Here is a 21302-nt window from a genome sequence, read left to right as displayed (position 1 = left end):
AAATATAGCCTTACTTACCTAAGTTTTGTCTAGTAATGCAACATGTCCCAGATTGTCTGTTAATCAAAGAACTAAAAAGACTGTATAATTTTTGACTTTAAATAAACTTTCAATTCCTAGGACTGAAGGAGAGAAAATTTATCTCTCAATCAAATAATATGTTATTATTGACAACTGCTTAAGAATCAGTCGTTAATGAATATTGTGTTTTACAAGAGGAAACAGATTAGTGAACTCTGCTATCACTGCCTTGTTTTAGAGCTATTCAAATCACTTTTATTTGAAGTGGTCTTGAAGTCACTAGATTATTTCAGCAATTCATACCATGTTCCTGGAGTTGCATGGTGGCTGTCTTGAAAACAGTCTCACTTGTGCATAGGAAAAGTGACATACGGCTCAGAGCTGAGCTGATTGCTCCAGGCCTGCAGTGCAAGTTTGGACAAAGAGTGGGGACACTCCAAGTATGAAGTTTTTATCATCAGAGGAAGATACTGATGCCTCTGTGCTTTTGCTTCAGTCACTGGCTTCTTGATCTTAGCTGTTTTCAGGTACACGGGTTTCTTAATACAGCAGCTAGCACAACAGGAATGTAACTGAGGTCTACAGGTGTTCCCATAATTCAACTAATACAACTTAATTACTGTTTGTAAATGGTACTCAATCATGGGAACACAAGCAACATTCATGTTTTTGCAGCCACAGACTATTATTTGTATTATAATAGCTCCCTGGGAATCTAACAGACATTGGTTATCCAATGTTTGCTGTGCATTTCTGAATTCTAATTGTGAGTTTGCAGATTCTCTCATAATAGATGCTTTTAAATAAAGTGTTAATTACCTAGCTTGTCTACTGCAGAACGAAGATGAGAAAATTAGATTTTAATAATAATATGCTATCAGGTAGCTGCCTATCTGTACAAGAAAGTTCCATAGTTCAGATTGTAAAGTTTTGTGATTTATAGCTGAAGTTTAAGATTTGTAGCTAAATGATCATTGTTTCTGCATAGAGAGGCAGAGGATTCAATTAACTTTACCTTCACTGAATGCATCTTCATGCATTCCTGGTAGATAGTGACCAGTAGTCCTACAGTCAGATGATAGGAATCCTTCAGTGTTACCATCTCTAGTATTTCCCAGCTGAGTTGTTCTGGTTTGTTGATAGTTTATATTCCCACATGCAAAAATGTATAGAAGTCTCTGCTGTGTGCACTTTGGAGGTGTTTTTGTCTTTTTTACACCCTTCCAGATTCCTCTATGGCCCAAAGACACATTCACGTTCAATGGAAAGCACCTGAAAGGTGTTTCTTTTTTTCTGTTTGATGCAAAGCGCTGCAAGAACCTACAACCCTGTATAGGTAATAAATCATAATGCAGTGCTACTGAGAGAAAAGTGTAAAGAGTATGTTTGAAATGTGTAAAACCAGAGTAATGGAAGCGAAAAGGAAAACCAGAAGACTCCCACCCCAAGATTACTCTTAATGAACAGTAAAGTAAAACTGTCCTGCATCTTATAAATTAGAGGTGTATATAAGGCTTACGAATACACATTTTATGCATGGTAAAATGTATGGTATGCTGAACCTCTCGACTTGGTGGTACTTTTCCAGGGGCAGTTCAGCCCATATGAGTCCAGTGACAAACAGAAATTAGGTTATAAGAAAGAACATTTCAGAGAAATTATTAGTTATACAGCCAAATACTTTTGAACATAACACATCAAGGCATTGTTCCATTAAATAAGGACATTGCGGACTAAGTTAAACTGTTTCTTTTAGAATAATACAGACTGAGCCTCAAGCATGATATTGGAACTGCTGGCAGGTAGAAGCTGGAGATGGTAAGATACTTCAGCAATTCTACTAAACATGTAATTTAGAATTATCTTTTTTTTTCCCTATGTCTTTTGTACATATGTCTTCTCCATGAAGACTGTGTACCTGTGGCTTAAGGCTGTTGAACTTCACTGTCTTGAGTGAGGTAAGCCTGCTTCACATCAGTATTGAACAGGGTTGGTGGGCCCCAGCTGCATTCCTGGATTGAAAATGTGCTTTCTTACACGTCTGTGAGAGAGAGCCTCTGGGAAAGCAGCTTTAAGAGGTCTGTAGTTTTAATTTTAGATGAAAGCAGGAAGGCACCAGGCAATGAGCGTGCATTCAGTCGTGGTCATTCAGTCCGGTGATCAGAATATGAAGGGAATGCATGGTATTCAGTACATCTCTGACAAAGTTGGAGGGGAGGGAAAGCACTGGCACAATTAGCAGTGCCAACACTATAGCATTGTAAATGCCAGCAACTGCTGGTATAACGCTTCCCCTTGTAAACTGAGAGATACATATGCCAGATCTTATATAAGACAACAGTGAAAATCAGAGAATTCTCACAGGAATTATAAAAGATAATACAAACATACTGTAAGCAATAGCCTGCAAGGCTCAGATCAAAACAAGTTAGGTCTGCAAGAAAAAGGGTGTTTTTTGCCCTCAAGTGGGTCAGGGTTCTGAACCGAAATACAGTTTCTCTTCTCTTCTGCATTTCTGCTGACCCATTTTGTTATGTGGGTTACACTTTGCCTGCAGGGACACAGATCATACAATGCAAGTCACTGGGCAAACTCACCAAAACAAGCTTGAACTCTCAGAACACGTGAACAGCAGAGAAAGAACATCTAGGATTTTGCTCCAGAACAGAACAAAATCTTTAAATTCTACAAGCAATTCACCATAGGGAAAAAAATGAACAAAAAACTGTCATTGGGTAATATTACTTTTAACCCTTGATTTAAAGGGTTGGTAGGTTAGGGGAAAAAGAAAGTCGTTCTGCCATTTGTAAGTCACAGATCCACAAGTGTCCACTGAGCATTTGGCACTTTTAGGAAATGTCTTTGTCTTTTATGAAACGTGCATACTCTTGCCTTTCATATCTGAGACCAGAAGTGGAACACTGCCTAAGCTCTAAAGAGTTTAGGTGTTTGGCAGCTACATTACCAATGTAGTTAAAAACAGATTTTAGGTAAAATTTGAATATTTTCTGTTGCCTTTGATTACCATTGGAAAGTCACATTCATTTTCAGAGAAAGTGCCTTCAGATGTTTTTACTGACTAGATGATTTTATTGCAGAAAGCAGAAATCATCTAGTTACCTTCTCATAAATAAATTAGTATGATAAGGTTGCGTAGTATTTTATAATGATAATTGATAAATGGTGATGATTTAATTGCACTTCCTCTAGTAATAATCTTAAAATGCTCAAATGAAGTTCCTATGATTGGCTTTCTTGTGAGTTAAATCTCCCTGGAGTCTTCAGTCATCCCTTTTCTACATCCGGAGATAACTTGCTTTAGCTGTTTTAAATAATACAAATCAATTATAACACACAGCTGTTTAACAAAACTTCTAAATGTTGCTACAGGTCTCTGTGGGTATTTCCTGATGGTTTATAATGACATCAATTTAGCACACCTGGTAAGATCTGTGTGAGATGGAAGTAGCTTAATTCTGCAATGACAGGAAAATTAAGGAGTATTTATGGATTACTGTTGCATTTTAGAACCCTTGCCAACTGTGATTTTAGCTTCTTTTTATAAAGAGTCAGAAATGGAATTGCAGACATTGCATGTCTGTGTCCTGAATAGTTTTCTTGTAACTTGGTGAGTGCTTTTGAGGATATCCTGTATTAGTTATTACTCCCTGCGTATTTCAAAAGAATGGCTCTTTGCCTTTGTGAATTAATGGATGCTAGAAATGGGCTCTTCTGAAGAAGCTGCTTTCTGAGTGTCTGAAATGCAAACAAAATAGCTTTCCTCAACTGTCCTGCATCTGGTTTATTCTGATCTGTGGGAATGAGGACGAAATCCTAGCCCTGCATCCCCCTTGTGAGTACCCTAGGGGACCTTCTGGACTCCTTAGGTTTCTAGCTCTGTTTTTTTTTCCCTGGTTGCATGGCATTTCAAAAGTACTTACTAAGCCAGCTATGTATTGGCCTTTAGAATGAATAAGAGATGTAAATGTTCAGGAGGGTGGACTGGGGGGAAACAGAAATATCACAAGAGAAGTTGAGAATGGGAAGAATGTGAAAATAACTCTGAAGGTCCTGAAGAGACTTCAGTTCATAGTAGAAAACAAAACATGAAACATTCTGCAGAGCTTTGAGTAACTGGGTCCAGCTAAAAGAAATTTAAGGTAAATGGCAATAGAAGTCTATACGAAGGAAAGAAGAAACAAGTCACCATGGTAATGGATGCCAGCAAGACCTTTTTCTCTCACATACGCTCTGATGTTTAGCAGAGGAATCCAGTATCCTTTTAGGTAGATACATAGTGGCATTGTGTTTAAAAGGTCCAACCTAATAGTCCTCTTTCATGTAAGCCAACCTCAGATCCACCATATGAAAATCCAGGTATGGTGTACCAGGGGCATCCAAAGTTGGCAGAAGTCCAAAAGTGACATAGTGCAATAGTAAATGGTGAGGCAATTTAAAAGAGAAAAGACCCATAAGTATAGGAGAAACCGTCAAGACCAAAGAGTGGAGGGCAAAGAATGGAAAAGAAGCAAGGGGGGAGATACCTTACTGTTCAAGTGAACTCATTTTACCGTGGGTAGTGTATAGTTTATCAACCAGGGATTTATAGAACAGAGATAACTAAACTTAAGTTCATTTTAAAAAGCTATGTTTTATCTTCTGTCATTTTGGAAGTCTCCCCTCATATGAATGGGAAATGTGCAGCCGTTAAAAGTGACTACATAGTTATAGCCAGCCCGTAAGTACTGGTGAATGTCAAATTTTGTCTTCTGTTTTTACACACCTGCTTTTCTAACTTATGGCCCGGTGATGGATACAGTTATCTATTAAAAGGTGAACTATAAAGACCTATTTATTTTTCAGACACCTTCTAGAAGTTGTTATGAAGTACTGGAATATTTATTGGATTGGGCAATAGGTGAAGGCAGTATTCGTTTCCATCTGGTCTTTGTCCTGGCAGGTGTTTATAAAACTGTGTCCACGATAGAACAACTTCAGTAGTGGAAAGTGAAATGTTTCCACCTCAAAATACCACGTAGGTTGGTAGTAAATGGCTCTCCTAGGAAAAGCAAGCAGAAAAGAGAGCTCAATTTAGGTCTCTTACATCTCAGATGAATTCTCTACTTGCTTGTAGAGTCAAGTGGGGTAAAACAACCATCTCTTCTTCCTCTTTGATATGTTCTATGAGAGACCAGGTTTGGTAGGCTTGATATATGAAGGGCAGTGGGATACTCACATTGCAGACATACGCTAGGAGTCAAATTGGTCATAGGCCAGATGTTGATCTTTTTCTCAGGTTGTAGTTGTTTATGCACATGGTGAGAAGCAGAAAACGGCTTTTTTTTTTTTCTTTCTTTTTTTCAGGGGGGACAGACTTGGCAGTCTGAAAAACAGATATTCCTAAGGTTAGGACGAAGTTGAGTGAGAGTTTTAGAGTATGTTAGATATATACCCCTGAAAATGTGTGCCCAAGTCCATTTTTTTGTTCTCACTTGTGCCAGTCTGTGTTTTTTTGTTTTTTTTTTTTTAAAGCTGGTGAATGAATCTGATTGCAGTCAGGAACAAGCATCACCAAAAGTTTTGTTACAAAAACAAAACCGTGAGTGTTAGGTTGTCATAAACCCTGACCTTCCTCTGAGAAACCCATAATCACAATCAAGTGTATGAGCTAAGGCTTAATCAATGCGTAGTGATGATAGAATGTAAAATCAAACACCCAAGGATAGTAATCGAATTGCATTATAATGGGAGGTTCAGCAGGTGAAAAACTGCCCAATAAAACAAGAATGAAAGCTTGGTGACTTGAAGGTCCTGTAGAAACAGTCTAAAAAACTACTCTGTGACTCAAGGATTATGGAAGTTACAGACTGTGTGCTCCCTCCCTCCTTCTCCGTACCATGCCAGTTTTTACTAAAAACAGTTCAGACCCAGTGTATCTATTACCAAAATCTGAATTCAAAATCTGTGTGCATGTCCCTAAGCATGGGAGTGGACAAGTTTCATGTATGGTATATTGATTTGGTGTTTTGCTTGTTTTAGTGCTTTGGAGATGCCCCAGAAAGAAAGACATCGACAGCATTTGGGTACTGACTGTAAATGTAGTAACCGGTGAGGTCACATGCAGGCCTGAATTTCAGGACTGTGGCAACTCACATTTTCTGTCAGCCCGATATTCTGCTCCCAAAAGGGTGCAAAAAATGTTGAGATTTTTAAGAAGTTTCCAGTGGTTACATTGATATGGAAGTATCTTTTCTGTGGCACTGTAGAAAAGATTAATCTAAGTGGTCTAACTTATCATAGAATCATTAAGGTTCAAAATGACCACTAAGATCTTCCAGTTCAACCATCCACCTATCACCACAATACCTATAAACAGGGCCCATGAATGCCACATCTGCTCTTTTCTTAAACACCTCCAGGGTCAGTGACTCCACCACCTCCCTGGACAGCCTGTCACAATAACTCACCTCTCTTTCTGACGATAATTTTTTCCTTATATCTAGCCTGGTCCTCCCCTGGTAAAAGCTGGGGCCACTGCCTCTTGTCCTGTCTCTGTTACAATGGAGAAGATGCCAATCCCCACCTTGCCACAACTTCCTTTCAGGCAGTTGTAGAGGGTGACATGGTCTGTCCCAAACTTCCCCTTCTGCAGACTGAACAATCCCCGTTCCCTCAGCCACTGCTCATAATACTTGTGCTCCAGACCCCTCACAGCTTCATTGCTCTATTTCATGAATACATCTTCCTTAAAAGGTTATTTCTCCTTTGGTACGTTCCTGCTGTTCTGTAACCTTGAATAAATTCTTAAGAATAGTACATCACTGTTGTCTATGAGGTAGCCCATTAAAAGACCTTCCGCAATGTTTAAGTCTTAGCTTAAAAGCTCACCTTGTATGACCCATAAATAGAAACCAGCACTAGTTGAGGAAGGCTGGTGGTGATTCTGCTGTTTTCCTTCTGTGTTGTTTGTGCATCTTCAGTTTCAGACTATTCAACTCTTCTTTGATTCTTCACCAACAGTGATCAAAGCTGCTGGCATTTACTAATAACATCTTTATTACAGGAAGGGATTTTAGCAGCTCTGTCCCACAAATTACTGATCTTAAGTTTCAGAATCATAAGAAATTTTCTTACTTCTGACTTTCTTCTCCATATTTATTTGTCAGTTTCATCTGAATCGTGTTTTTCTTCTGTCATTTGGTACTTAGCAGGTAGTTGTAATATCATCTCTCTTACATGTCCATTCTGTCATATTAAAAGTAGCTTTCCAAACCTAAACTTCCAAGAACAGCAGAGAACTGCAGTATTTTTCCAGTGTCAGTGCTTTTTCAATATGTAGTTAAGTATCTGAAAGACATATTCTTTATAGTACTTCAATAATCCTGTCCATTACATCACTTAATTTATAGCAGTGTTAACAGAAAAATCAATAAACATTATTTCTAAAATGGCAGGGATGTTAATGGTGTGATTTAGAAAAGGAAAGAGATTCAAAACTCTGAGCAGAACACATTGATATAGTGTTGTAGAGGCACATCTTGCTGAAACTGTGGTAGGGAGGATTTAAATCATTATGGCTCAGTCATCTTGAAAAATGTGTGTAGGTAGCTATTCTTAGACATACAAATCTTTCTTGCCATATTGTGGGATTTTGCTAAGTGGGGGAGGCTGTATAAAGTATATCTTAACAGAAGGTTGCTAAGATTGCTCTTAAATCATTTTGAGTCATATCAACAGTTGCTATGGATCCCCTGCTAATATTTTTGGAAAATTATTAGTACAACATCCCGAGGAAAGGGAATATTACCAGCATGGATTGGAAGGTTCTTTCAAAACCTGATTTTTTTTCCTTAGGAAAAAAATCTAAGAATGGAGAAGTGGGGTTAATACTTACTTAAAACTAGAAGTTTCTGTAATATATTGAAATTCTGTGGCTGAAAACAGCAGTAGTGTACAATCTAGCAAGTAGGTTTTGTTTAAAAATTAAGCATTAATTAATAATGTATAGTCACAATGAGTCAAGTTTCTTCCAGTAAGACTTCATGGACATAAACCTAGTCTGACTAATTTCATAGGAGGAAAAGACCAAATGGTAGACTCGTACTAAATGGTGTAACATAAACAAGGAGGCTTAGCTGATAACGTTCACATAGAACTAAAAAGTGGTAGGAGGATCCTTGCCAATCGCCAGCGTACAGTTCAGAATAGCCTTTCAAGCCCTAGTATTCAGGCCTAGTACTTGAATTGATCAGTTATTCTGAAATAGAGGTTTAATAATATTTCAACACCGATTCATAATTAATTGAATGAATTACAGTGTAATAGTATTGATCCTCATTGTTCTTCTTTTGTAGAAAAATTGTGTCAGTGCTACATGTTGCATTTGCCGTTTCTCTGGTAAGAGGAATTCCACAGATAACCTCCAGTAGAGAGTTTTTGAAAGAGATGAAATAGCATTATTTTCTTCCTGGTCTGACATTGCTCACTGTGAGCTGAGGTGTCTTTCTCTTGCAGCAGACCTGTATGGATCCAGCAGCTCATTACTGGAGTGAAGCTGGGTACTGAATGTTCCCCTCTTTTTGAATGTTTTTATGAAAAATTCTGAAACACACGGCAACACTGATTGCACAGTGTGAGAGAAGTGGTTATCATAAAGCCACATTCAGTTAAACTCCATGTGAAAGACAGCTGGCAAGGTCGTAAAACTTGTAAACTTCATAGGACTGTCCAATTTTATTTCTGCAGCACAGGCTTTTGGACAAGCCCTTCTGCAGATTTTAATTTTTTAAAAATTATTATTAATAAAGCTCCTAATTTGCCATTTCAAATGGAATTTAGGTATTCATGCCTAAGCACCTGTGCTCTCACGTTTTGGAAGCAGATGCTATCAGCAGTTCGAAAGCATTTAGAGAAATTCATGGAACCACTTGTCCATACATGGCTACAAAATTACCTCGCACACACTAATACATGAAATGTGCTGAAGCAGTACAGGGGGGATGAACTGCAGAGAAGGGCCAAACTTGTGTTTTTCTAAAATAGCCTTTCCGACTGCTGCTGTCGGACACAAGATATGTTGCTAGATGAACCTTTAGTCTGATCCAGTAAGGCACTTCTTGTGTTCTTAAGGCAGTCAGAGCTTCAAGGAAGATAATGAAATCATCAAAGGAGATGGATGTTCTCCGTAGAGTCAGAGTAGAAACTACATGGAGACTCCAAAGCTCATGAAGCCAGCTGATGGCTCTTAAAGTTGAAAGTTGATGGGAGCCCTGCTGTGGCTCTCTTTTTGTATATTGCATTCTGGCTGCACTGCAGTGTAATTCAAGAATAAGGGGATATACCACCCAAAATGCCCTTGCAGAATGGGAGCTATGGCTCCTAAAGAAAAGGTGAGCTCACACTTGCATAAGCTTTTGGTCTCAGGACAGAGACTGGTGTTTCACTTGTGCTGTCACAGAAGCTGACACAGTCTGTTTTAAACTCTGGATACTGGCATTGTCAAAGCATTTAGTTGCAGTCCTGAGACGGCTCTTCAGCGTTGCTGGAGACAGTTTCATTTCCTTTGGGCGTTTTCTGCTGTCCACCTTTGTTGTGCCATCATTTCCTTTTCTCTTGGATACTTATCCCAGTTTAAACTTCTGCCTCTGCCAGACTGTGTATGAAGATCCTTGACTTCCTTCAGCAAACTTGTGACGGGTCAGGCTTGTAGGTCATACACTGTTAGTCGCCTACTGTGGAGCCTGTCATGAGTAAAATTGCTGTGATAATCGACAGTGTTACAGTGTCTGTGCAAGAATATAACATCTACAGTTGCAGTAGTTGTTCAGAGTACTGGTACTGGTCTGACAAATGGTATTTCAAGTAACGGGCAACACAAGGTGCTTTAACTGAAGGAGAAGAAAGCGGTCATCTGGCATTACAGGAAGAGATGAGGAACAAAGAAACTCTTCTCTTAGCCCAAACTCAGAATGAGGGTTGACTCACACTTTTATGGACCCTTTATTGCCTCCTTATATCTGATAAGGTTAAATTAGCATCCTACAGCTTTGCTGCAGCAGAATTTTGCTTTCCATTCACTACCATGTGGGAACTGTCTCTGACTGTGCTCTAGCTATCAGTCATACTACCTTACTGATAAACAATAAAGAGGAGGTGGAAATATTTGCCATCACATTTGCTAGTTGCAGTATTTCAAGCTCTAAATTCCAATGAAACCTCTATTCCCAATGTCTTTTTGTCCAGGAAGTCCTGGAACTATAAAGTGAGCCCTTTAGGGGTGCATTTTTCAAATGCTATTACAGATTATTATTTTTTTAATGTACCATTTTTTAATCAGGGTGGGAAATCTGTCCCCAGTATCTTTTCCATACTTCCACAGCTTGCTGGATCTTTCAGCTTTGCGCCTTGGTTGATTCTCTTAACTTAAGAACAGATTTTAAATAGTAATTAATTAAGACTATATGCTGCATAACTAAAATTGTGACAACTGAATTAATCTCATTTTGGCAAGCATGGAAGAAGAATCATCTGTTTATTTTCTTGGAGAAATGGCTGAGATGCCATTTCTTGACAATGTAATTATGGACCTGCCAATTTTTAGCTATAGAGTTTTCTTAAAGAATCTTAAATGTAAGTTACATGCTTGTGAGAAGTTTAGGCTTTGAAAACATAGTTTTGTCTGAGCGTCATCTAGTGCTTTGATTCCAATTGTTCTTACATTTCATAATCAAAACCTCATTTTACATATGTCAGTATTAGCAGTGTTGTCTATTCTTGATTTATGTTATGCTTGTCTTAGGTATGCCTTTCGAGGATATTGTGTTAGATGTTAAATAAAATACTAAATATATATATATTAACTGTAAAAAGGGATCGTCACCTCATCACTCTGGAATTGGTCGGATGAATTGATTTCAGGAATGAAACGTACTAGATCTTGGTTATCTAGTTATTTATTACATTTTTTAATTCTCTGCTCTTGAAGTATTACAATAATTTATTAACTCTGCACAAAAAGTACACACACATCAGATATTACAGAACTTCTGTTGTTACCACTGTTGTTAGTTAGAGAAATCACTACATGGAGATGATGTTTATCTTTTGAATACACCTGAAGTAGAAAAGACCTAAGCTGTTATGTAAACTGAAGTAAAGTTCCTATTTAAACTCATTTCCGTCTGCTGCCCTTGAAAACACTATTACTGGATAACAGGCTTTGTCTGTGACTTTTTAACTTGAGCTGTGCATTAGACAAGAGAAGCAAAAAGCTGTCTTCAAAGATGGTGGACAGAAGTACTGTTCTGGTTTTGGGTACACTCTGATAGTTCTGATAGCTTTAAAAACAGAAAAGCAAGATTGCTGTGTTTGTGATATTTGACTGCAGACATGTTGAGGTGTCATGTTCAGCAGAAGCTACAGCTGTCAACACAAGTAGCAATACGTTAGCAATATGGAGGTGACGTGTGTGGAACATGGTGGTCAGATCTCTGTCTAAAGCAAGAAAACAATTTTATTGTAAAATCTAGACAAAAGGCTGCATTCAGGCTTAATTAGCACAGTTTTAGATGTCATTTATGGAAAAAGCCCTGTCAGTTTGTGCCACGAAGTGTTTGTTTCTTCAGAACCAGTATTTCCTCCTTCTTGGCCATGGTGGATTCGAAGCTGCAGGTACGGAGTGGTAGGTGTACTTCATCTTTCAGAATTTCTGGCTGTATTGAGTAACATCATATATTCGTGCTGTGGAATCTGCCAAAGCAACTCAATTTTCCTCAAGAAAAATCTTAGCAGTTTGATTAATTGCTTTTTCAGCTTCAACTTTATACTTGATGCAAAAAGAAAGCTTAGTTGGCTATGTGGGGTTTGTAGTAATAAAAGGATTAATGTAAACTTGCCACTGAAGTTAGTTGGTATGTCTTTAGAGATACACAGGGAACACATCTATTAAATCATAAGGACAATTTCAACTGCTCTTCTGCAAAGAACTTGAGCATAAATCAGAATCCCTCTGGAGGCTTCTCTAAAAAGTGATTCAGTAATTGCAGAAACTTGCTTTTTTTGATCTGGTTTTCACTTTTTTTGTTTCATTGGACTCCTTAGCCAGTCTGTAGTTTTCCCTGGCTCAGTATCAGAGCAGATTTATTTTGTTTATCTCAGAAAATGCAGGAGAACAGTGATAGCTGCACTTTTATAGTCGTTCTCTAGCTGTCTGTACGGACAGAAGTAGGTTGTTTCATCTTCAGCAGGCTTAGCAGTAGGGGTGCTTCTCTGAGTTTTACTGCAAAGTTACAGAAACTTTCCTCAGTTATTATCAGGAGGATGACTTGGCTTCCGTTTGTAAATTGGAATCAAGGTGACTAAATATGTTACCCATCCCAGGTAATAAACTGTGTCCCGTGCCCCCTAAGATAAAAGGAGCTTTTGAATCTTTTGTTGTTGTTGTTGTTCTAGCAGCTATTGCAGCAAGCACATTTCTTTCACCAGCCTTTTTGCCATCTCTGAAGGTTTTTTTTTTTATTATTATCATTTCTCTGTAACCAATACCAATCCTATTACTTAAACATTATTTTTATAAAGTGGCTGCATTAATAGCAATGTTGTGACCCATGTCAGTAGAATGGAGAAGTGCTATACAGTTAGTATTCTAACTTTATTGCTATGATCTGCACCTTCTAACTGAGTGATAAAAGTTCCTGGTGTAATTGCATTTCCATAATGCTGCTTCTGCAACATAGCAATAGCATAATAATGGAGTTTCTGTTGTAGTATTTGCATTATTAGAGGGAAAAACTTGTGTAAGAAGAAGGAAACAGTAGGAGAGAAACATTTGGAACATTTTTCATCTGACAGCTGTTGCTGCCCTGCTGCCTTTGCACCACTGCTGGTTCTGGTAATCACAACGTGCTCAAAGTTCCCATAGCCCTCCCTCATGGGGGTTTGTTGCTTGTTACTTGCTTTTTTTGTACCTGAACTGGGGCAGATGTGTAATTGAAGCATGAAGTCTTCTTTTGACCTCAAGTTCAACACACGTTAGGTTTCACATGTGTACAGTTATTGTCCTGCTTGGGGGACATGTGTTCAACCTGAAAAGCAAAATTTTATTGCTGTTTCTCTGAATGAGAGGAATTTGATTTTATTGACAAGTAAGTTACTGTTGGCATATATGTAAAAACAAGGAATGAAAAAGGAGATTGTGAATTTGAGGTTGTAAAATACTTGTAGCATCATAATCCCGAGTCAAGGATTTTTACTTAAAAACAAACGTGTTTGAGTAACTGTGGTTAAGAATTGGTGAAAAGGGAAGGACATGTAACTTCTTTATTCATCATGTCACTATTCTTGTACCCCTAAGTGGAGGAGATTTGGGGGTCATGATTTGTTAATTCTACCATCTTTTTCTGACCTGATAACTGGGATTGCAAACACTGCTGGGAAGATACCTGAAAACAATTGGTTCTGGCCTGTTTGGTAAGGTATCCCACATGGAAGTTCTGACACCCCTGAGTGAGTTATTTTTGTAAAGTGGCATCATGCAAACTAGATCTGGGCAGAGGTAGTTCAGGCACAAATCCCTTGCACTATCGTAAATGGCCATAAAAGCTATGATGTATGCTCAGAGGCAGGTTAATGTAGCACTGGTGAAAATAGAAGCCATTACTACTGGACAACTCCAGTTATCACACAGAAGATAAATGGTGCTGTTACAACAGATGTACTGACAAAAAAAAACCTGCTGGATGGGGAGGAGAAGAGCAGAGCACAGTACAGCTACCTACAAGCAATTACCCATTACCTGAAGTAATGTTTATTTTTAATTTAAATCTGACATCGATACTATTTCCTACACGTACTGCTAGATGAAGTGACATAATCCAATCTAGGGGAAGTTTTGTATTTTATTCTACTTGCATTTAGAAACTACCCAATTTTTGCCACTTCAGATTCATGTCTATTATTTCACTGTGTTACAGGCACTGCACAGAGAGGGGATGAAGCTTACACCTCCTCGTAATCTTATGAGGGAAATCCAGTTGTGTTAGTAAATGATGACAGAATGGGTGAAGGACAGCAACAGAGCCTTTGTGTCCCTGACAGACTTTGAGAGCAGACCTTTCTACAGCACATAGAAAAAACTGCTTCTAAAACAGAGGTGTTTTTCAGTCTCTGGTAGCCAATAGTGTTCGTTTTCATAGTTGCTGCCAAGGGCTCAGGCACACTACCTAACATAAACCTCAGTGAAAGAAGTTGAAGCTTGCCAGTTTGACCTCATAACCCAGTGAGCCCACCCCAGCTGCAGGGATGGTTCTAGCTGAAATGGGAAGCTGTCACACTTCTCAGCCACGTTCAGTCTTCTGTAGCATCCTTAAACACAGGTACATTAATCACCAAACTACCAATGAAATACTTCACATCTGAGAGAGCTGAGCAAACAGCTACAGAAAAGAGTGCAGATCATTCTGATTTTGGATCATTCCTGAAGATACCTAGTAAAGACAGTTTCCTGCAGGGAGTAAACTTGCCAATGATTTGAGCTTTCACATTCACTGGAGCTAGTTGCTCCCTGTAAAAGTCTGTTTTCCTGTTAAAGTTGGTTCAGACTCAGAGATACACAGATGTGTGGTGAACTGCAGTGCCTGCTGCTGAGCAGTGTTACAGGTCAGTGTAGGGATAGCTGCAAGAAGATGAAGTTGCAAATTTCAGACAAGCTGCCAGCTATTGCTGTCCAGAAGACTTGAGAGCAACCTCTAAATGGGTTCTCTCTATACAATGCCAGTGACTAATTGTGAGAATTGACTTGAAAGTCATACACACAGTAAAAGGCACTGCTATATGACTGATCAAAAATGAGAACACTCTTTGTTATATAAAGTGATCTTTTTTGTGTGTGTAAAACTTCAGTAGGACTTTATGCTTTCCACTTAACAGGTGCACAGAAGAGGCTAACTGAAGGCTAGTGTTGCTGTCCTAGCATTTTACTCAGAAAACTATTTCACATGCACATTGCCTACATTTCCTGACAGAGCACTTTGCTCTTACCTGGGCTACCCCTGGGTTAACAAGATAAGCCACTGCCCTTAGTTCTGGACTCATCTGCAGCCACCATCACCAAGGCACTAATTAATGCCAATTGGCCTGTGTGAAGCCAGACAGTTGCATATGCAGCCATCATATAATAATGAGTTCTAGCCACTGCCAGCCCAGGCTGAAGCTGAACTGGTGACCTGACAATAAGAAGGCTCTGTAGCTTGATATCCATTCTGAAATCATTCAGAGCTTTGATAACTCTTGCTTTTTTTTTTTTTTTTTTTGGCAGCTGTGTGGTAGTTCTTCCTCAGAGCTGCTGTGTCAGTCATTTAACCTTGAATATACATTAAGCCTCGTGGGTAGTCCATTATGTACAGGATTTGGAATTCAGAATTGGACTGAATCAGATCTGGTGCTCTCAGAATGTTTTCCCTGACTGCTCAGCAGCTCTCCTCCTTGCCTCAGCCATTTCCCTTTTTAGAGACTCCTGATAATGGGCCTTGGCTTGGTATCTCTTTTAATCTCTTCTCCTTTTGTGTTTTTCCTGTCAGACACGCAGTGTGTGATGTATCCATATCTTTCAGGCTTTGAACAGTTGTGAACAGTGTGCCATTCTTGCAGTTTCATTCCTTTTATTTAGGGTGGGAAAAATAAACTGATGCAATAAGCTTATTGAAAAATTCGCACTTTAGACACGACTGTTTGCTTGACATTGTGCCCATGGACTTTTTTGCTGAAGGATCTGTGCAGTAATAAACTTATTTGACTTCATGGACGCTTCATTCTTGGCATTAAAAGTTATGTGTATTGTAGCAAGATTTGGACCATTCTGGTGCTTCCGTTGCCTCAGAAACTGCATGAAGCAACCCTTAATAAGTTGACAAATACGGGAGGCTTGGGAGGAGGAGGGTTTGACTAAACCAAATCAAGTGTTCTTGGAGCCTTTATCAAACGCTCATATTTCATGTATTGACACTAAAGATAGGACCTCTTGGAAATCGGGGTAGCAATGCACTCTGCTTTTTCATATGGACATCTAATTGTTAGTGTTGGGGAATTCTTCAGTCTCACTATGTCATCTTGTAAGAAGAGGAGAAACAAAAAGAGAAATGCTGAACGTAAGTTTAATTAGTTATTTTAAGAAATGACCTCTGGCCTCCATTTGCCACTCATTGGTAGTTGGCTCAACGAAGTGGAAGGGGATAGAATGAAATACAATGTCACAGAATGGTTGGGACTGACTTCAGGCTCAATGTTCAGCTTTGAAAAATGACGCTCTTTTTCAGAGTGCTAAGATATTTAAAGCCCAGATGATCTTCTCCATTCTTCTTGGGTGTGTGTATTAACTCTTTACACTCTTTGCTCGTGTAAGGAAATTGACTCAAACTGTTGCTTTTTTTCTTTGTTTAATTATTTTGTAACCATTGTTAACTAACAGTTTTTACTATCTTTGAGGACTAACACTGACACAAGCTGTGTTTTTTCTAGAATTTCTTAGGGATATAAAGTGATTTAAGCTAGCAGATAATTTGAATGGATTTCTTGATTAAAACTGTCAATATTTCTCAATGGAAAAAAGCACCAGTTCACTGTTGCCAACAGCAGGTGGTAGCATTAATGCGTAAGTTACCTACTTGCACTGCAGTGTGAAAACAGCCTTCTGAACATTATTCTTACGTGTTCTGAAGCTTTTGGAAGTTTTTAAAAGTTCTCTTAGACAAAAAATAATGGCTCTTCATGAGTGTGTTTTCAGCATGAGAACCAACTGTCCTTTAACTGAAAGAGACAATATGGGATATGCCCTCTTTGCTGAAGATGACAGGCCAGGATTTGTTTTCTGTTTGTAAGCAAATAGTTGGAGAAGGAGTTTTCACTGTGTAGCAAGGAGTCTTGATGAGCCTCCTTTCTTCAGTGCAGGCAATGCAGTCACAAAATGCAGTCACAGAACCAGGGAACTTTGGCTTCAACAGCTTGGACAAAGGAAATGAATATGTCTCAGAGCATTGAGTTTGTGTAGTTTCTTCTTGACCAACCAGAGACGGAGCCACTACTAGAAGCAAACTGAACAGGGTCTTTGCCCAGGGTCAGTTGCCCATCACATCAGTCCTTCTTGATATCTGCTGAGGCCACGGTAAGCAGCCCTGTGCTGCCAGCCAATCTCATGTCACAGAGGACACAGTGTGCAGGTGATGATCCTACTGTTTAGTCCAGGTGGCCTGTGCCTGGTTCCCTCCTTGCCCCTGCTGTGTGTGGTGCTTTGAAGCTTCGGCAGATGGCCATGCACACTGTGCTCAGTTGTACACAGTCTGCCTTAGCCCTCTGACATCTTCCTTGTCTGGGATCACCTGCTAGCTGTTCCCTGCTGTCCTGTATTAAGTGCTTATACCCTTGCTGATTGTGAGGTAGAATTTGTTTATTTTGATGGAAAGCAGTAACAGTGACCTCAGCAGCATTAGGGAAAATCAGTTCCCCAGGGCATGGTGCATGGAGACAGTCAGATGTGCTGGTATCACTGGCGCAAAAGCAGATGTGAGATCCCTGTAACAGCCAGGGATTAGTGCAAGCTTGATTAAGTTAAAGCACATACGCAGAGTTAGTGGCTGTTGGAGAAGAAAGCAAAAGCTTTATGGAACATTAGATTGAGTTTTCAGCAGCTCTCTGTGCCGTGTGAAGTTGGAAAGGAACATACAAAATCTTGTTGTGGGGAGTGTGTCTGACTGCAAACTTAACTAAAAATCACAATATAATTTTTTCCTCAGGCCTGACAGACAATGACAGTTCAGGACATTTTTCTGTAGAATAGCCTAAAGGAGGATATGCCATCTAGTGGAAGCTAAAGCCACCTCCATGGCTCTTTCTCCTTGCTTCCCCTTACAAGCTCCACATAAAACTCTGTTTACTTTCCAGCGGAAGTTTGACAGGGCTTTCTGTTAAAGAGATTTTCCATGGAGCAGCTTTGTTCATGTTGTAAAAACATGTGATCAAATACAATAGTTTTGCCTACACTTGCACTGGAAAAATGCTGATACAGTAACTTGAGCTGCTTTTGGAAACTTTTATATTTGAAGTAAAACTGTGGCACAGTGTACTTGGTGGTTTTATTTCTCCTTTTAGGTAAGATAATGTGCTGTTAAGTATTGATTTATTAATGACTTACTTAGTAGAAAAACAATGTGGGTTAAGTTCTGAAAAGAGAAGAATTGCATCAAATGAACCTTTCTACATCTTTTTCAAATGCAGATGACGTATTTTCTGTTTTCTTTCTGTATAATAAAACAACTTTTACATTATTTCTTAGGAGCACCCCTTACTTGGACAGCCATTTTTTGTTCTACACCCCTGCCGGACTAATGAGTTCATGTGCTCTATACTAGCTGGTTCACAAAAAGACAACAGGTGAGAAAACACCGCTGTGCTTCGCAAGGTGTATATACTGTAGATAAAGTAAGTCAGCCAGGAAATGGACGTGGGCAGAACTTCCTTAGTCCAAATGGAAGGGGATTCCATATGGTCACTTCACTGCAGAAAATTATAACACACTTGATACAGCTCAAGTGAAGGAGTAGCCCCATTTTAAAATACCTTATCGCTATCAACTATGTCAGTAATCCAGGAAAAACTGAGTAAGATCTTTATGGATTCTTCATGTCTTTTTTTCTAGACACAGAAATTACATTGTATTGTGGCTAAGTACAGTAGGCCCAGTTGTGGGTCTAACTCTACCCTTGAGTTACGCAAAGCTAGAACCTGAAGAGAATACAAATGCTGAAATTGATTGAAATTTTATTGAAAGGTAAGAGAAAGTTACATCCCCTCCATCACCTTTCTCACATCATCCTCCAAAATTATAAAAAAATTAGATAACTGACAAAAGCATTATCTTTGCCTTTGGAGCTCTTTGTTCAGTTCATTTAGGACTCAGATTTTGGTATTTTGCTTACACAACTGCCGTATTACATTTCATGTTTTGCAGTGGAAATTTGCACTGAGAGATATCAGTTTGGCACATTGCTGTGACATTTCCTAACTGTCAGAAGGTTCCTGAGAGGGTTGTATCTTTCAGGTGTATAAGTGCATTTTGTGGCAGACCTTCCAGCTCATGGTTGATGGTGCCATCTGTCAAAACTCTGCTGCCCTAATTTGAATTTCATCCTTTCTCTTTTTCCTGTTTGATGTCTCCACTTCAGACCCCTGAGCTTGAAGACAGGTGATACAGCTATGTAGTAAAGCTACTGCAGACTTTTCTAGAGAAGAAACAAACACAGACTGAAGGAATTCTATGTGGTTGGTAAGCAGTACAACACTGGAAGATGACTGTTCATGGCTCTTCGTTTGGCAAGCACTTGCCTAGTCACAGCTGAAGCCTTAAGAATTGGCTGCAGTTGTGATGGCAACTCCCAAACACCACCAATACTTGTTCTCCCTTGTGACAGCATTGACCCTCTGAAGTCGCTCATTTTCCTCCTCTGCTTTACCATGGTTGTGGCCTTAATAGGGCTTCACACAAATGCACAAACCTGCGGTTCTTGGATACAGAGTTGAAATGCTGTGTTTGAGTCTACCTGCTTTCACATTTCTAGTGCACAGTGTGTGAGAATATGTACAGAAAGGAATTGCAGAATGTGGTTTAAGATGGTAGCAATCAATGTATGGGACTACACTGCCTAGGGACCACCTTCTCCAACATAGCCTGATACATTGTCCCTCATATTCCACATTACACATGTAAAATATCCAAATCCCAGGGCTGGATAAAACTTTTCTAAGAAGATATTCTGTATGTCATGCTTAGGAAAGCAAACTGGATCAGGATTCTGTGAACAGAGAGTGTTTATATTGTTACTAAGCAGGTATGGTTCTAGAATTCAAGGTGCCTAATGCTATCCTGTGAGAACATCAGGCTTTTACCTGCCTCAGTGCCTCTGAAAGAAGCTTTGCCATACCCTAAGGGAGTAACTGTTGTAGTCAATTAGTATTTATCATTGTACTAGTAGTTGTTTACGTTTAGTCCCTATCCTGCAGTCTTTGCACAAGCATCCCCTGACAGCTGTTGAAGTTTGAGCAAGTAGGAATCACATAGTAGCGCAGTCAGTGAGAAACAGACGTAACTTCTGTACAAGCCATCTTGGATTCCTTCCCAATCACATTTATGTGTAATATAAAACAGACCACTAGTCCTAAGCAGGATGGAATTGAAAATTTTACTTTTTATGTTCAGCAGTATCTAACGTATGCCACATCAGAGCTGAAAATGTAAGATACAGCAGTTCTCAAATTGTTTTTTTTTTTCTTGATATTGTGATTGGTTGCATATTTTAAACTTGCATCGTATGTTTGAAATAAGACCTTTGAAATTTCATTGGTGCAGTATTGTTTTGCAAACCCTTTGAATTTAATAATAAAACCACCTCATTTATCCTACTCTGGGTCATACCAGAAAATATGGACTTCCATTCATGTACCATGGTGGCACCTACATTATCATTCTTAGCACTTTCGGTAATGTGTGCTTAATGGTTACATCCATAGCCCATTTTGAAACTTAAGATTTGTACGGGAAGAAAAACAAAAAGCAGATAACAGCAGTTGTAAAAGCTGTTAAACGTTCATCCCTACTCTGTCATCTTCATCTGCAGTGCAATAGAACAAAAGGATGAAAGCAGTCAGCTGCTCTCAGCTGCTCCACATTGCTGGCTAGCTCTGCTGCCTCTGTCCAGCACAGTGGTACACCCGCTCTATGCAGGCAAGCCCTTTGGACCTTTGTTCCCAGGATAACTGCGAATTAGCCTTGGGTACTGTTATTTCCATGAACGTCTGAATTAGCTCCTGCCGTCCTTCGGATCAGTGAAGTGGAAAGGACTGATGGAATTTTTCATATCAACCATAAACACTGAATGCTGCATCAGTGTACCTGAGGATCACTTGCACTCATTTTCATATATCGTCACAGATGTTACCTGGTACACTGCTGATGATAAATCACCGGGAAGAAATTCCACTTTTAAGGAATATGAAGAAAAGATGTAATCCCGAATACAGAGTGGTATTGAAACAATTCACAGATGTCATTTTAGTATTAATGTTTCCAAATAGCAGACAAGAGCTGTTACTTGATAAAGGAAATGGGAAGAGCCTTGAACACCCTTGAATATTGTTTTCAGTAGTAACTGCTAGACCTTAAGAAGATTCAACTGCCAAGTCGCTGCTTTGCAGAGTTTATAAGCATAGTTTCATAGACAGTTTTTTGAGATCCCCTC

The 21302-nt window shown here is 39.2% G+C and overlaps 1 protein-coding gene across 4 annotated transcripts in view; it reads left to right on the top strand.

Moving 5' to 3' along the window:
* Window positions 1-20466, top strand: part of ATG10 (autophagy related 10) — an 85874-nt gene extending 65408 nt beyond the window's left edge. For all 4 annotated transcript variants that reach the window (XM_046905905.1, XM_046905906.1, XM_424902.7 and 1 more), the window contains 3 exons: window positions 18344-18441; window positions 18707-18838; window positions 19233-20466. In XM_046905905.1, the coding sequence (XP_046761861.1) occupies window positions 18344-18441; window positions 18707-18824 (216 nt within the window). In that variant the 3' untranslated portion in view covers window positions 18825-18838; window positions 19233-20466. The remainder of the gene's footprint in view (window positions 1-18343; window positions 18442-18706; window positions 18839-19232) is intronic.
* The last annotated feature ends 836 nt before the right edge of the window (window positions 20467-21302 follow it).

Source organism: Gallus gallus, chromosome Z, assembly GCF_016699485.2.
Source record: "Gallus gallus isolate bGalGal1 chromosome Z, bGalGal1.mat.broiler.GRCg7b, whole genome shotgun sequence".
NCBI classification, from domain to species: domain Eukaryota; kingdom Metazoa; phylum Chordata; class Aves; order Galliformes; family Phasianidae; genus Gallus; species Gallus gallus.
This window is presented reverse-complemented; position numbering and strand designations above follow the sequence as displayed.